Source organism: Elephas maximus, chromosome 7 (assembly GCF_024166365.1).
Source record: "Elephas maximus indicus isolate mEleMax1 chromosome 7, mEleMax1 primary haplotype, whole genome shotgun sequence".
NCBI classification, from domain to species: Eukaryota; Metazoa; Chordata; class Mammalia; order Proboscidea; family Elephantidae; genus Elephas; species Elephas maximus.
Genome location: NC_064825.1, coordinates 69546075 through 69562473, shown reverse-complemented (window position 1 = coordinate 69562473; position 16399 = coordinate 69546075). Strand labels below are relative to the sequence as shown.

General features: G+C 41.7%; 2 protein-coding genes across 3 annotated transcripts in view; one reads left to right on the top strand and one right to left on the bottom strand.

Moving 5' to 3' along the window:
- Positions 1-16399, bottom strand: part of SPON1 (spondin 1) — a 353087-nt gene that overhangs the window by 57651 nt on the left and 279037 nt on the right. The window lies entirely within an intron of this gene.
- LOC126078853 (mitochondrial pyruvate carrier 1-like) lies at positions 15026-15238 on the top strand. Its single transcript, XM_049889666.1, has one exon. It carries the CDS (start codon positions 15026-15028, stop codon positions 15236-15238), a length of 213 nt encoding a protein of 70 aa, XP_049745623.1.

Sequence of the window (16399 nt, the reverse complement as noted above, 5' to 3'; positions counted from 1 at the left end):
CTCCTCATAACATGTCCAAAGTAATCGAGACTAAGTCTCGCCATTCTTGATTCTAATGAGCATTCTGGCTGTACTTCTTCCGAGACAGATTTGTTCGTTCTTCTGGCAGTCCATGGTATATTCAATATTCTCTGCCAACACCATAATTCAAAGTCATCAATCCTTCTGTCTTCCTCATTCACTGTCCAGCTTTCACGTGCATACAAGGTGATTGAAAACACCATGGCTTGGGTCAGGTATACCTTAGTCCTTAAAGTGACATCTTTGCCTTTGAACACTTTACAGAGGTCTTTTGCAGCAGATTTGCCCAATGCAATGTGTCTTTTGATTTCTTGTCTGCTGCTTCCATGGGTGTTGATTGTGGATCCAGGTAAAATGAAATTCTTGACAACTTCAATATCTTCTCCATTTATCATAATGTTGCATGATGTTGGTCCAGTTGTGAGGATTTTTGTTTTCTTTATGTTGACGTGTAATCCAAACTGAAGGCTGTAGTCTTTAACCATCATCGGTAAGTGCTTCAAGTCCTAGTCACTTTCACCAAGCAAGGTTGTGTCTTTTGCATAAAACAGCTTGTTAATGCGTCTTCCTCCAATCCTGATGCCCTGTTCTTCATATAGTCCAGCTTCTCTGATTATCTGCTCAGCACACTGACTGAATAAGTATGGTGAAAGGACACAATCCTGACATACACCTCTCCTGACTTTAAACCATGCAGTATCCCCTTGTTCTGTTCAACCAACTGCCTCTTGATCTATATACAGGTTCCTCATGAGCACGATTAAGTGTTCTGGAATTCCCATTCTTCATCAGTTATCCATAATTTGTTATGGTCCACACAGTTGAATGCCTTTGCATAGTCAATAAAACACAGGTAAACATCTTTCTCGTATTCCATGCTTTCAGCCAGGATCCATCTGACATCAACAATGATATCCCTCATTCCACATCCTCTTCTAAATCTGGCTTGAATTTCTGGCATTTTCCTGTCCATGTATTGCTACAACTGGTTTTGAATGATCTTCAGCAAAATTTTACTTGTGTGTGATATTAATGATATTGTTCAATAATTTCCACATTCTATTGGATCACGTTTCTTCAGAATTGGTGTAAATATGGATCTCTTCCAGTTGATTGACAGGTGGCTGTCTTCCAAACTTCTTGGCATGGAAGAGTGAGCAGCTCCAGTGTTGCATCCATTTGTTAAAACATCTAAATTGGTATTCTGTCAAATCCTGGAGTCTTGTTTTTCACCAGTGTCTTCAGTACAGCTTGGACTTCTTCCTTCAGGACCATCAATTCTGGATCATATGTTACCTCCTGAAATGACTGAAATTTGAACTATTCTTTTTGGTACAGTGACTCTGTGTATTCCTTTCATCTTCTTTTGATGTTTCCTGCGCCATTTAGTATTTTGCCCATAGAAACCTTCACTATTGCAACTCAATGCTTGAATTTTTTCTTTAGTTCTTTCAGCTTGAGAAATGCTGAATGTGTTCTTCTCTTTTTGTTTTCAAACTCCAGCTCTTTGCACGTCTCATTATAATACTTTGTCTTCTTGAGCTGCCCTTTGAACTCTTCCGTTCAGCCCTTTTACTTCGTCATTTATTCTGTTCACTTTAGCTACTCGACATTCAAGAGCAAGTTTCAGAGTCTCTTCTGATATCCATTTTGATCTTTTCTTTTTTTCCTGTCTTTTTAACCATCTCTTGCTTTCTTCACGTGTGATGTCCTTGATGCCATTCCACAACTCGTCTGATCTTTGGACATTAGTGTTCAATGTGTCAAATCTATTCTCAAACCTATTTGTCAAAGTGGTATTATACAATATCTGTCCTTTTTTGATTGACTGATTTCACTCAGCATAATGTCTTCCAGATTCATCCTTGTTCTAAGATGTTTTGCTGACTCATCATTACCCTTTTTCACTGCACAGTATTCCATTGTATGTATGCACCACATTTTGTTTATCCATTGATCCATCAATGGACACTTAGGTTGTTTCCATCTTTTTGCTATTGTGAATAATGCTGCAATGAACACGGGTGTGCATATGTCTATTTTCGTCACTGCTCTTATTTCTCTGGGATATATACCTAGGAAAAACCCTTAGGAGTGGAATTGCTGGATCATATGGTATTTCTATTTCTAGCTTTTTGAGGAAGTGCCATACCATTTTCCATAATGGATGCACCATTTTACAATCCCACTAGCAGTGTGTAAGAGTTTCAGCTTCCCCACAACCTTGCCAGCATTTGTTGTTTTCTGTTTTTTTAATAGGGTGAGATGATATCTCATTGTAGTTTTAATTTGCATGTCTAAAAAAAAAAAAAAAACTTGGCACTAGTTTTTTTTAATGGCACAGTCGGAAACCCTGGTGGTGTAGTGGTTAAGAGCTATGGCTGCTAAATAAAAGTTCAGCAGTTCGAATCCAGCAGGTGCTCCTTGGAAACACTATGGGGCAGTTCACCCTATGGGGCAGTTCTACTCTGTCCTATAGGGTCGCTACGAATTGAAATTGACTTGATGGCAACAGGTTTTTTTTATTTTTTTGGAATGGCCCAGCGCTTAAGAGCGTGACTGCTAACCAAAAGGTCAGCAGGTCAAACCCAAAGGTTGCTCCTTGAAAACTCTATGGGGCAGTTCTACTCTGTCCTATGGGATCACTATGACTTGGAATCGACTCGACAGCAATAGATTTAAGGTTTTTAATGGGTAATGATCATGAGCATTTCCTCATGTGTCTGTTAGCTGCCTGATAGCTGGGTAGGCAGGGTGGTGGGTGGGGGATGTGGCGAGCAACCAGTAGCACGAGAGTGATTACTGCTGCTTGCTGGGTGAGCAGGGTGGTAGGGGGAGGTGGCAGACTAGACTGGGTTGAGGGGAAAGGTGAGGCTTGTACCGTGGTCCCTGGGTGGGCAAAGGTAACTTAAAATAGTAACCATGAAAGGCTATGTTTCCCATAATGGAAAATCGTTGTGATACAATGTTAAGTGAAGAAAGCAGAATATAAAATTGTGCCATATGACCATAACTATGTAAAAACATGGATGCATGTGCTCTGGGCCTGGAAAGGCATTCATAAAAATAAAAACAGTTGTTAGAGTGCTGGGGAAAATGAACATAACTGTCAGAGTGCTGCTATTGTGGGTGAAGTGTTGCAAACTCAACTGACATCAAGGCAGGTGGAGATGGATGGGGAAAAACAGGTTAGGCAGGTGGAGATGGATGGGAAGTGATGGTGACTATAGTGAACTGAAGAATCAGGCTCAGCCTAAAAGCAATAACAAAAAAATGGAAAACACAAAGCACTTCTGTTTTGTGGAGCCTCTTTGATTGATGTGAGGCCTAGAGCCACATCCCTCTCATTCTGACCTCCCTGGAGGCCTTAGCCTTAGGTGGGGGAGCCCTGGAGCCCCATGAAACAATCTGAAAGCCACAGGCAACAGGGAGCCACACAAGGGTTTTAAATGGAGAAGTGATTCAACCAAATTAGCAGGGGCAAACCATGCCAATCTAAAAGACTGCCATTGTTCATGGGCTTTCAGTGTGTGACCTCTGCACAATATTTCTTTTAATGTTGCTATAATAGTTATTTTTAGAAAAATGAAATTCAGATCCAAAACAGACCTAGTTAAAAGAAGTTATATTCTTTGTTAATACAGAGCTGCTTGAGTTAGTTATGAGACTGTGGCTCTGTTCTTTGAATTCCTGCTGAATAAAGCCATTTGGGAAAATGCCAAGTTGCTATCTAGTGGTGAATTAAACAGTCACTCACCCATCCATCAAATATTTATTGAGTACCCACCACATGCCAGCCCCTGGAGGAAGGCGGAGGAGGCAAGAGAAATAAGACATGAACTCTGTCTTCTAAGGATATGCGTCTGGACCAAGATCCAGACACACATGATAGATAACACCATGTGAACCAACACGTGCACATAATGCCATGAGAATATGGTTAATTGTTGCTAAAGCAGGAAGACGAGAACTCAAAAGATAACATTAGAACCACATGTTAAAACAGAAATACAGATCTACCTGGCAGAGAAGAGGGAAGGAAGAACATTCCAGGCAAAGGGAACAGCATGGAAGCTTGAAACAGTAAAAGAAAGAGAAGTCGTTAGGTATGACTGGACTATAGGGGTATACCGTGGGATGTTTGAGAGGAAGACAGGATAAAGAGCATGGAGGATCTTATCTGGATTTTATCCTGTAGGCCAATCTTTTTCAAATACTGTCAATTTTAAGTTCCAAAACTCTTCGTTGAAAACCCTACTTGGAAGCCCAACTTGTAGAAGAGATGAAAGGGGAACTTCTCTGATGGGAGCAGAGGGATGGTGCCGAGAGCCACACCTTTCTCCTTCAAACCTCCATGGAAGCTTTAGCTGTGGTATCACTCAGGCCCCATGAGCAGTCTGAAAGCCACAGTGGTAGGCTCGAAGATTTTAGATAGTGACTTGACTTGATCAGGTTTGCAGAGGTCAAACTATTCAGAATTTTAAAGATGGCTGTTGTGCCCAAAGATAGGCCCTTGGCAGTAATAGCAAAATACCCTCGATTTCTGATTTCATTTCATTGGATCTGAGCTGCTAAGCATTATGGGTTTGGGACTTCCTTGCTTCTGTAGTTGGAATGATGGTTTCAATTTTTGCAAAGTCAAGAGGAAAAGTTCTCCACGCTAATGTGTCCCCTGATGCCAGGGGAGACATCGCGTACTCAATCCTTTCTTCTAACTCAGTGTATAAAAATCTCTGGGCCGACGTAGTGTGTCCTGTGTGTATTGATTTCTAGACTCTGTGCAGCAATGGACCTGAGTGCCATCTTCTCCTCCCACCAGCTCTGAGGCTTAAATCTCTTCCCCAAGCCAGTGGGTACCACTCAAATTATCCAGATACGTGCTGTCCAGGAGCAGGCAGACTCTTAAGAGTTTACAAATTTGTTTTCTTTAAAAGCTCAAATTATCCATCTGCCACCTCCATTCTGGGTGACTGTGTGTGATTAGGCGTCTGGTACGATGCTCCTTTGGAACGGACGACCTGATGTACGATAATCATCTCTTAAAGACATTTACTTTGCACACTCCTCTTTCGAAGGATAAAATATGAAGATGTCTTTCAATAAAGCAGGTGCCACATCTTCTTGCCAAATCCTGCCTTGGGTATTAAAAGCAGCTCACCTAATGACAAGACTCAGTAAGCGCCAGCAGCTACATCTGTGTGTTGGGCTAATAGAGCCAAAGAAAATATCTTGCTAGAGAGGTGATTAAAGAGAGGTGATTAGGTGATATTAAATGTCAAGATCTCAATGAATTACCCTCGTAGGTTTCATGAAATAGAAACATGGTCCTGTTTCTATTGCTGCTGTGTCACACAAAAACATTTTTGTCTGCTCCTTTGCAGAGAAATGGGCTTTTGATTTTGCAGTACATTCTAAGGAGGAATTACAGAAGTGATGGGGCTCTGAAATCAGGAGGTCCTGGGCCCTGGAAGGATAGATAAGGAGATTTTCTGGTCCTTGAGGGCTGCCTCTGGTTTGTCTCCTGTAGTCTGACATTTATCTTTCTAGCATGGTGCAGGGTAGATCGAGACTGATTATAGGCAGACACTATTAGCACAAACACATGGAGATTAACAGCACCACAGCTTCCAGGTGAATCTATAAAGAGCAATGCCAACACCTCCGCTTGACGCTGCCTGGCATAATCAGTGATATATAGGAGCCCACAGCGAGACGGCCTTGAAACTTGGATTAAAGGAAAGATTACCCTCTGAGAGTTCAATGAGTAAAATCATCAATGATGTTAACCAGCAGCGGAAAATCATGGCAAAAGATGGGATTTTTCCCTAAGGGTTAAGCACTAGAACAAGGTCTGGGCAGGAGTGAAAGTAAAAGAAACTGATGGCCAATCAGTGAGTTTCTGCTCAAAGGGAAGAACAGGGAGGAAGAGCTGAATGACTTGGAAAACACAGTCCTGGAGACAGACTTTCGTGGCCTGTGACCAGGTCTGCAAGAGCACTGGCTCTGGAGGTAGGGGATGAGAGTTCCCACTATTACAGGGTGTCTTTCTCCTCCCTAGAGTCTCTGGGTGGTGCCAACTGTTAACATGTTTGGATGAAGGTTGAAGGTTTGAGTCTACCCAGAGATGCCTCAGAAGAAAGACCCAGTGATCTAATTCTGAAAAAGTAGCCATCAAAAACCCTACAGAGCATAGCTGTACTCTGACACACATGGGGCCACCATCAATTGATGTTCACTCGATGGCAGCAGGTTTTTCCTCCTCCCTTCCCCACCCTCCTTCTTTTCTTTTTTATTTTTATTTGACACATATTCATTGAGAACCACTCTGGGCCACACACTATTCTAGGCATGGGGGAGGGTGCAGTGAGCAAAACAGAAATTTTCTTGTGTCTCGGGAACTGAATGGCACTAAAACATAAACAAAGGTACAAGAAACTTTCAGGAAGTACAAAGTACTAAGAAAAAACTATAGAGGATGACTTGGGAAAGTAAGGGAAGGCCTTTCTATGTGGGGCATTGTCTTAGGCTGGGTTCTCTAGAGAAGCAAAACCAGTGAAGTGTAAACAGAGAGGGAGAGAGATTTATCTTCAGGAAGTGGCTCACACAGTAGTAGAGCTGATAAGTCCGAAGTCCATGGGTCAGGCTTCAGACTGCAGGGACTGATGAACCAAAGATTGGCAGGTGAGATGGCAGGCTGTTGGCTAATAAGCTGTGGGGGCCGACAAATCCCAAAATCAGCAGGCAATACGGCAGGCTGCTGGCTCAAGTTCCAAGAACTGGAGGTCAGACGATGATGAGCAGGATGCAGGATCCAGAGTGAGCAAAAGCCAGTAAGCTTTGCCAGAACATCCATATATATTGGATGCAGGCTACACCCCTGAAGAAACTCCCCTTGTAACTGATTGGCTGATCGCATCAGATCACATCATAGAGGTGATTACATTATTTCACAAAATGGAAGATAATTACATCATTACACAACTACCAAACTACATCATCATGTAATTGCCAAACCACTGAGAATCATGGTCCAGCCAAGTTCACACACAACCTTAACAATTACAGGCATACAGCTTTTCAAGACCCCCTGGCCTGGACGACACAGCCTTGCAGAGTTACTCCTTCCCTTTGCTGGGATTCATACAAATGGCAGGGGCTGCTATGGAGGTAGCTAGATCCTGAGCATGGGATGCTGCAGAGGGCAGACAGGAGTGTTTTGCTCACTAGCAAGGGGCTTCCCTCATTGTAAATGGAAAATCAGCACCAAGTGTAAACAGAAAGCCATCTTCCATGAGGTTGTGTAGCATGAGGACTGACACAAACCAAGCATTCAATAAATGTCAGGTATCATTGTTTTTGTTGTTGATGTTATGGGATCCCTCCAAAGCACCAAAGGACATGTGGAAAGGGGGCCGTGTCTTTGACTCATGTTTGGTTCTGGCAGTGTTCAATTAGAGCTCTCAATTTAGGAGATTAATTCATCTTAGAATCTAATATTGTCAGAAAATCATATTAAAGGGAAATTCATTCCATTTCCAACTATGATATGATTTCAAACAAGTCAATATAATGAAGAATTTATTCATTTTGTAGATGAAGGAATAATTTTGCAGCTTAATTATAAGAAAATGAGCTAAACAGATTAGAAAAAAACACTTTCCTCCAACATCTCATTATCACGCTAAGTTCTCAGGGAATTTTTTGTTTCTCTTTTATTAGGATCTGCCACTTTTTAGTCACTTACTGATGAAACCAGAGCCTAAGATTGTAGACATGATTTTAGGTTTTGTCCTTATATTGAGGTTTTGTCATTTATAGAGCACTTAACGTACATTTACTCAACTGCATATATATGTATGTATATATATATATTCTTTTAAGTTTCAAACTAATGCTATAGTGTTGGTAGTTTTATTACACCCATTCTGTAGATAAGGTTGTATCCTTTCATCATACTTATTTCATCTGTATGCTGAGCAAATAATTTGTGAAGTTCGGTTGTACGAAGAAGAATGTGGTATTAGGATTAGAGGAAGATTCATTAACAACCCGTGATATGCTGATGACACAACCTTGCTTTCCAAAAGTGAAGAGCACTTGAAGCACTTACTGATGAAGATCAAAGACCACAGCCTTCAGTATGCATCACACTCAACAAAAAGAAAACAAAAATCCTCACAACTGGACCAATAAGCAACATCATGATTAATGGAGAAAATATTGAAGTTGTCAAGGATTTCATTTTACTTGGATCCACAATCAATGCCTATGGAAACAGCAGTCAAAAAATTAAACAACAGTGGTACAACCACTTTGGAAATCTATCTGGCGTTTCCTTAAAAAGTTAGAAATAGAACTACCATACAACCCAGAAATCCCACTCTTCAGAATATATCCTAGAGAAATAAGAGCCTTTATACGAACAGATATATGCACACCCATGTTTATTGCAGCACTGTTTACAATGGCAAAAAGCTGGAAGCAACCAAGGTGTCCATCAACGGATGAATGGATAAATAAATTATGGTATATTCACGCAATGGAATACTACGCATCGATAAAGAACAGTGATGAACCTGTGAAACATTTCATAACATGGAGGAACCTGGAAGGCATTATGCTGAGTGAAATTAGTCAGATGCAAAAGGACAAATATTGTACAAGATCACTACTATAAGATCTTGAGAAATAGTTTAAACTGAGAAGAACACATACTTTTATGGTTATGAGGGGGGGAGGGAGGGAGGGTAGGAGAGGGTTATTTACTGATTAGATAGTAGATAAGAACTACTTTAAGTGAAGTGAAGGACAATACTCAATACAGGGAAGGTCAGCTCAACTGGACTGGACCAAAAGCAAAGAAGTTTCCAGGATAAACTGAATGCTTCGAAGGTCAGTGGAGCAAGGGCAGGGGTTTAGGGACTATGGCTTCAGGGGACATCTAAGTCAATTGGCAAAATAAATTCTATTAAGAAAGCATTCTGCACCCCACTTTGAAGTGTGGTGTCTGGGGTCTTAAATGCTAACAAGTGGCCATCTAAGATGCATCAATTGGTCTCAACCCACCTGGATCAAAGGAGAATGAAGAACACCAAGGTCACAAGATAATTATGAGCCCAAGAGACAGAAAGGGCCACATGAACTAGAGACTTACATCATCCTGAGACCAGAAGAACTAGATGGTGCCTGGCCACAACTGATGACTGCCCTGACAGGGAGCACAACAGAGATCCCCTGGGGGAGCAGGAGAACAGTGGGATGCAGACCCCAAATTCTAAAAAAAAGACCAGAATTAATGGTCTGACTGAGAATAGAAGAATCCTGGTGGTCATGATCCCCAAACCTTCTGTTGGCCCAGGATAGGAACCATTGCAGAAGACAACTCATCAGACATGGAAGGGACTGGACAATGGGTTGGAGAGAGATGCTGATGAAGAGTGAGCTACTTGTATCAGGTGGACACTTGAGACTGTGTTGGCATCTCCCGTCTGGAGGGGAGATGGGAGGGTAGAGAGGGTTAGAAACTGGCAAAACGGTCATGAAAGGAAAGACTGGAAGGAGGGAGCGGGCTGACTTGTTAGGGGGAGAGTAAATGGGAGTATGTAGTAAGGTGTATATAAGTTTATATGTGACAGACTGACTTGATTTGTAAACTTTCACTTAAAGCACAATAAAAATTATATAAAAAAAATTTAAACAACACATTGCCTTGGGCAAATCTGCTGCAAAAGACCTCTGTAAAGTGTTCAAAGGCAAAGATGTCACTTCGAGGACTAAGATGTGCCTGACCCAAGCCATGGTATTTTTAATCTCCTCATACGCATGTGAAAGCTGGACAGTGAATAAGGAAGGCTGAAGAAGAAATGATGCCTTTGAATTATGGTGTTGGTGAAAAATATGGAATATATCATGGACTGCCAGAAGAAAGAACAAAGCTCTCTTGGAAAAAGTACAGCCAGAATGCTCCTTAGAAGCAAGGATGGTGAGACTTCATCTCATGTACTTTGGACATGTTATGAGGAGGGACCAGTCCCTGGAGGAGGAAATCATGCTTGGTAAAAAAAAAAAAAAGGAAGACCCTGAATGAGATGGATTGACACAGCGACTGAACAATGGGCTCAAACTAGCAACGATTGTGAGGATGGCATAAGACTGGGCACTGAATCGTTCTGTTGTATGAAGGGTCACTATGAGTCAGAACTGACTTGACAGCACCTAATGACAAAAACATAGATGAGAAAATTGAGGCTTAGAGAGGGTAGGCAACTTGTCAAAGTCACACAGATGCCAAGTGGCTGAGGAGGATTCAAACATAGGTCTGTTTCACGTCAGAGCCCAAGCTATTAGTCTCCATCCTATCATGGCCCCTCTTTTGGAATCTGGGCCTTAATTCCTATGAATCCTTTATGAGAATAAAACAAACAAACAAACAAAAAACTAAACAGCCAAAAGATCTTTTAAAGAAAGATTTTTAAAATGCACGAAGTCAATAATAAAATCTTGTAGAAGTTAATTAAGTGGCTGTTCAAAACACTGTATGCCATTCTATGGCTTTGATAAGAAAGGAAATGATTAGTTACAGCTCAGATTTTCTACCTTCTCTTTCTTCTTTCTTTCCACATATATTCCTCAAATGTTAGCAAATTCCTTGGATGCAATGCACTATACTAGGCACTGAAGTCTTAAAAATTAATAATTTGAAGTCCCTGGTCTCAAAGAGCTTATGCTCTAGTTAACAAGACAAGCTAGGTAGATTTGAATGCATTGTTAATTAGAGATAAGCATGGAGCAGTTAATGAGCTTCGGGGAGAGACATCTAACACAGAGACTAGGGGTGTGGACGGCGTATGGAAGGCTTCCTGGAGGTGATGGTTCTTAAACTGTGTCTTGTAGCATTGGTAGATGCTAACCAGGTGGAAGAGGGGTGGAAGAAAGTCTTCAGGACAAGAAGAGCAGCATGTTCAAAGGCATGGACGTGTGGTCTCTTTTGGGGTATTGCAACTAGTTTGGAATAGGCTGGCACATAGGACTCATGTGGGTGGCTGGGATGGGATGAGGCTGGAGAGGTGGGTGGACAGGCCAGACCAGGGAGAGCCTTGGTGACAAGGCCAGGGGTTCTCAACGAAAGGCTGCGTAGTCCAGAGTGATGGGATCAGCAGTGTGAAGGGGCGAGCTTATGGCTGGCATGCCAGGAATGATAGATAGCCTAGCTGAGTGGATGACACACATTAGAGGGAGAAACAGGTGATGAGCCATGGCTGAGGGCAATGGGTGACTTAAACAGAACAGTGACATGGTCAGATCTGTGCTTAGGAAGCCTTTTCTGGCAGTAGTCTGGAACTTGATCTGGGTGTGCAAAGGGGAGGCTGGGAAGAGGCAAAAGCTGGGGCTCAGGGATGAAGGTTAGGAAGCTGTTCAATAGCCAAGGTAAGGGGTGATGGGGCCTGACCAGGGAAGAGGCAGAGGATGATGAGGAGGAGGCAGGCTGAAGAGATATTTCAGGATTTAGAGTTAATATCCCTTAATGGTCAACTGCTGTGAGGCTGAAGGAGAGAAGGGGGTCTGGTATGACTGTCAGGTCTCTGGATTGAACCCCTGGGTGGAAAGTGGTACTATTACGAATGGTTTTTTTTTTTTAATATAAAGCAATGTAACGCTGAAGGCGTTGAATGGTCTTTATGGCAACGGGCTTTTACTGGTGTTGTATCAGATCTCCATCTATCAGCTTTTAAAATTCCATAACGAACAAATCTGTTAACATTTATAAGCTTATAAAAAGGCTTAGTATTAAAATAAAACTCACTGCTGTTGAGTACATTCAGATTCACAGCAACCCTACAGAGCAGAGTAGAGCTGCCCCACAGGGTTTGCAAGGCTGTAAATGTGTACAGAAGCCGACTGCCACATCTTTCTCTTGTGGATCGGCTGGTGGGTCCAAACCTCCGATCTTCCAGTTAGCAGCTGAGAGCTTTTCTACTGCGCCACCAGGGCTCCTAGTACTAGGATAGGATGGAGTGAACACACAGGTGAGCACCCACCCTCTGTTCAAGCTAGAGATCTGAGAGCTGTCTTAAGGCAAAGAGGTTTTTGAGCCCAAACATCTGCATTTGGATTTTCCTTCCTTCCATCTAGCCCAGTGCTTTTCAAACTAGAGCGTGCACAAAAACAACTGACAAAGTCATTCACATAAAACCACATATTATGTACTTAACAGGTGCTTTGAGGGACTTTAAGGACAATTATGACTATTCGTGATTTTCACGTTATGCACTAATTTTAGAGCCCAAGTTCCACCCAAGATAAGACATCCCTGTAATTGTCCCAGTCCTTGCATGGTGGCATGGAGTGTTAATTAAACAATTACTTACACTCTCTCTACTTTTAAGAAGAAGTGGAAGGCTAGGAGGCTTATCATGCTAAGCCACTTATAATAATGGACATTTAAACACAACAACAAACTAAAATCCAATTTAAGGGAGCAGAGAAGTGAACACAGCCAGAGTCAGACTTACCAGGAAGCTAACGAAGCTTAACTTGTAGGATCTTCCTGACACAGGCCCCTTCTGAGGCCCTGTACTTCATTTGCACTTCTAATTTTGTATAATTTTTTCTTTCTTAAAGAAGACCCCTGTCCTTCCAAATTGAATGAACTTTAAGCCCCAAGGATTCTGGATCTGCCCCTATGTGTAGTAACCCAGACCCAAAAAAAGTAGTCACTACTAAATAGCAGTTGAGGCTGACGTGGCTCTGACTACTGCGACCCTATGTGTGTCCAAGCGGAACTGAGCTCTCCATAGGATTTTCAGTGGCTGGCTTCTTGGATGTAGGTCACCAGGCCTGTCTTCTGAGTCCATCAACTTTTCAGTTAACAGCTAATCATGTTAACTTTCTGCACCGCCCAGGGGATACACAGTCACTGCTATTGAGCCCTGAATTTAGCCTTGTACTTCTAGGCACTGAGGGCAAAACGGGAACTGTGACAATTCTCTATATGCAATGCATGGCGAGGAGGTAAAACAGAAGGTCTGAAATACCAAACAGTGCTTACTGCTGACCTGATTTACAGAGCCTGAGCTGACAACTGGAGAAAATTAGGCATCAATTTTAGGAAATAATACTATGTCACTGCCTTGTTAGTTAATATTTAATTTACTTGCAGTTCACCAGTAATTCAGTAAACAAACATTTATCAAGTGCCTACTTTGTGACCAGCTCTGAAGTAGGTCCTCAGGGAAATATAAAAGCTGAAGCTCAGATTCTGTTTTATTCTTTACTCAAAACTTCTGAGAAGGGACAGATCAGTGCGTACTGAAAACATATTACTGAAACAACAGGGAAGCACTTCAAGAGGTTGGGTTAAATTATGGACATATTCTAGTAACAATCTGAGGAAGTGAAAAGAGCATTGGGTTAGAAATCAAGATACAGGCATGTTTGGTCTCCTTTCCTTCCACAAATGTTCACTGAGAGCCTATTCTTTTTGCAACAGCAGCTTTATTGAGTTATCATTCACATACCATATAATTGGAGGAAGACTTATTAACAGCCTACATTATGCACATGACACAACCTTCCTTGCTGAAAGTGAAGAGGAGTTGAAGCACTTGCTGATGAAGATTAAACTACAGCCTTCAGTATGGATTACACCTCAACATAAAGAAAACAAAAATCCTCACAACTGGACCAATAAGCAACATCATGATAAACGGAGAAAAGATTGAAGTTGTCAAAGATTTCATTTTACTTGGATCCACAGTCAATGCCCATGGGAGAGGTGGCCAAGAAATCAAGCAACATATTGCATTGGGTAAATCTGCTGCAAAAGACCTCTTTAAAGTGTTCGAAAGCAAAGATATCATTTCAAGGACTAAGGTGCTCCTGATCCACCAAAAACCCAAACCCACTGTCATCGAGTCAATTCTGACTCATAGCAAACACATAGGGTTTCCAAGGCTGTAAATCTCTACAGAAGCGACTCCTGTGGAGCCATTGGTGATTTTCAATGGCCTACCTTTTGGTTAAGAGTTGATTGCTTTAACCACTGAGCCACCAGAGCTCACCCAAGTCATGGTATTTTTAATCACTTCATATGCATGGGAAAGCTGGATAATGAATAAGGAAGACTGAAGAAGAATTGATGCATTTGAAGTACGGTGTTGGTGAAAATATTGAATATACCATGGACTGCCAGAAGAATGAGCAAATCTGCCTTGGAAGAAGTACAGCCAGAATGGTCCTTAGAAGCAAAGATAGTGAGACTTTTTGTCTTACATATTTTCGACATGTTATCAGGAGGGACCAGCACCAGGAAAAGGACATCATGCTTGGTAAAGTAGACAGCCAGTGAAAAAGAGGAATACCTTGGCTGAGATGGGCTGACACAGTAGCTGCCACAATGGGCTCAAACAGAGCAACAATTGTGAGGATGGTGCAGGACTGGGCAGTATTTTGTTCTGTTGTTTATAGTGTCACTATGAGTTGGAACCAACATGATAACACCTAACAACAACAATTCTTTCTTTCTTTTCTTTTCTTTTTTAAGTAGGAGCCTTATTGAGATGTTGTTGTTGACCAAAGACCAGAAGAGGTGTGGAATGACATCAAGGACATCATACATGAAGAAAACAAGAGGTCATTAAAAAGACAGGAAAGAAAGACCAAAATGGATGTCAGAAGAGACTCTGAAACTTGCTCTTGAATGTTGAGTAAAGCAATTGGAAGAAATGATGAAGTAAAAAAGGTGAACAGAAGATTTCAAAGGGCAGCTTGAGAAAAGTAAGGTATTATAATGACTTGCAAAGACCTGATATTGAGATGTCATTTACATATCATATAATTCACCTATTTAAAGTATACAATTCACTGGACTCCAAGGAGTGTCAGGATGGCTCGCTGGTGCAGAAGGTGGCAGGACTGCAGCAAGGACTTCTGGGACTACCTTATGAGTAGGCACTTCTGGGGACCAATAGCCAACCTGGGTCTTCCTATTGCTGCCATCAATGACATGAAAAAGTCTTCAGAGATTATCAGTGGTCGGATGACATTTGCTGTCTGCTGTTACTCTCTGACATTCATGAGATTTGCCTACAAGGTCCAGCCTTGGAACTGGCTTCTGTTTGTGTGCCATGCAACCAATGAGGTGGCCCAGCTCAGCCATGGAAGTTGGCTCATTAGACACAAGAATAGTAAAAAGGCATCATCTAGCAATGAAAAGTGAGGGCTTGCTCTTTGGAGGGACAGTGTTGCTGTCACCGCTGCCAAGTCACAGATTCTATGTCATAAATAGTCTCACTGAGGAAAAATAGGCTGTGTGCTATGTCTACCAACTGGGCTGTTTTTCTAGAAAAAGTTGGTACCTAAACCAACTCTCTGCTGCCCTACAAGTACTGACTATTTCACTTCTTGTCATAAAGAGTAGCTCAGAATATCCAAGTAATTTAGTAATTCCCAATGATGGTTTTAACTGCAGTAATATGTGTATTATCTATTAGAATTTACTTAATGAAAAACTAACAAGAACAGAATTTGTCACTACTAGCACGTAGAATTAAAAAAAAAATTTTATTGTGCTTTAAGTGAAAGTTTACAAATCAGGTCAGTCTCTCATACAAAGCACTTAGAATTTTTGACTTTTTCTTTAATGATTTTGAGGCAACCAATAGCTCACCACATACCTAAAATCTTATTTCCAGTGTTTGAAAAAGCTATCTCTGTATTTCCATGCAGTGTGTACACTGAAATGCTATAACTTAATGGCAATAAATGATTAAAATATTTGCTTTAAAAAAAGTATACAATTCAATGGGTTTTTAATATATTCACAGAATTGTGCAACCATCACCATTGTCAATTTTAGAACATTTTCATCAGCCCCCATTCCACCAAACACACACACACACACACACACATAATCCCAGAACCCATTAGCAGTCATTCCTCACACTACCTCCCCAAATGACACCGTTTGTTGTTGTTGGGCGTCGAGTCAATTCTGACTCATAGCAAGCCCATGTGACAGAGTAGAACTGCACCATAGGATTTTTTTGGCTGTAATCTTTATGGAAGCAGATTGCCAGGTCTTTCTCCCACAGACACTTTGGATGGGTTTGAACCTCGCACCTTTTGGTTGGCAGCCAAGTGCTTCACCATTGCACCACCAGGGCTCCTTCACCACCACACTAGGCAACCGCTAATCTACTTTCTGTTTCTATAGACTTGTCTATTTTGAGCATTTCCGGGCGCCTATTTTTTATTCTGTATCCAGGCGCTCTAGTGGTGTGGTGGCTAAGTGCTCAGCTGCTAACCTAAAGGTTGGCTGTTGGAGCTCATCAGTTGCTCCACGGGAGAAAGATGTGGCAGTCTGCTTCTGCAAAGATTT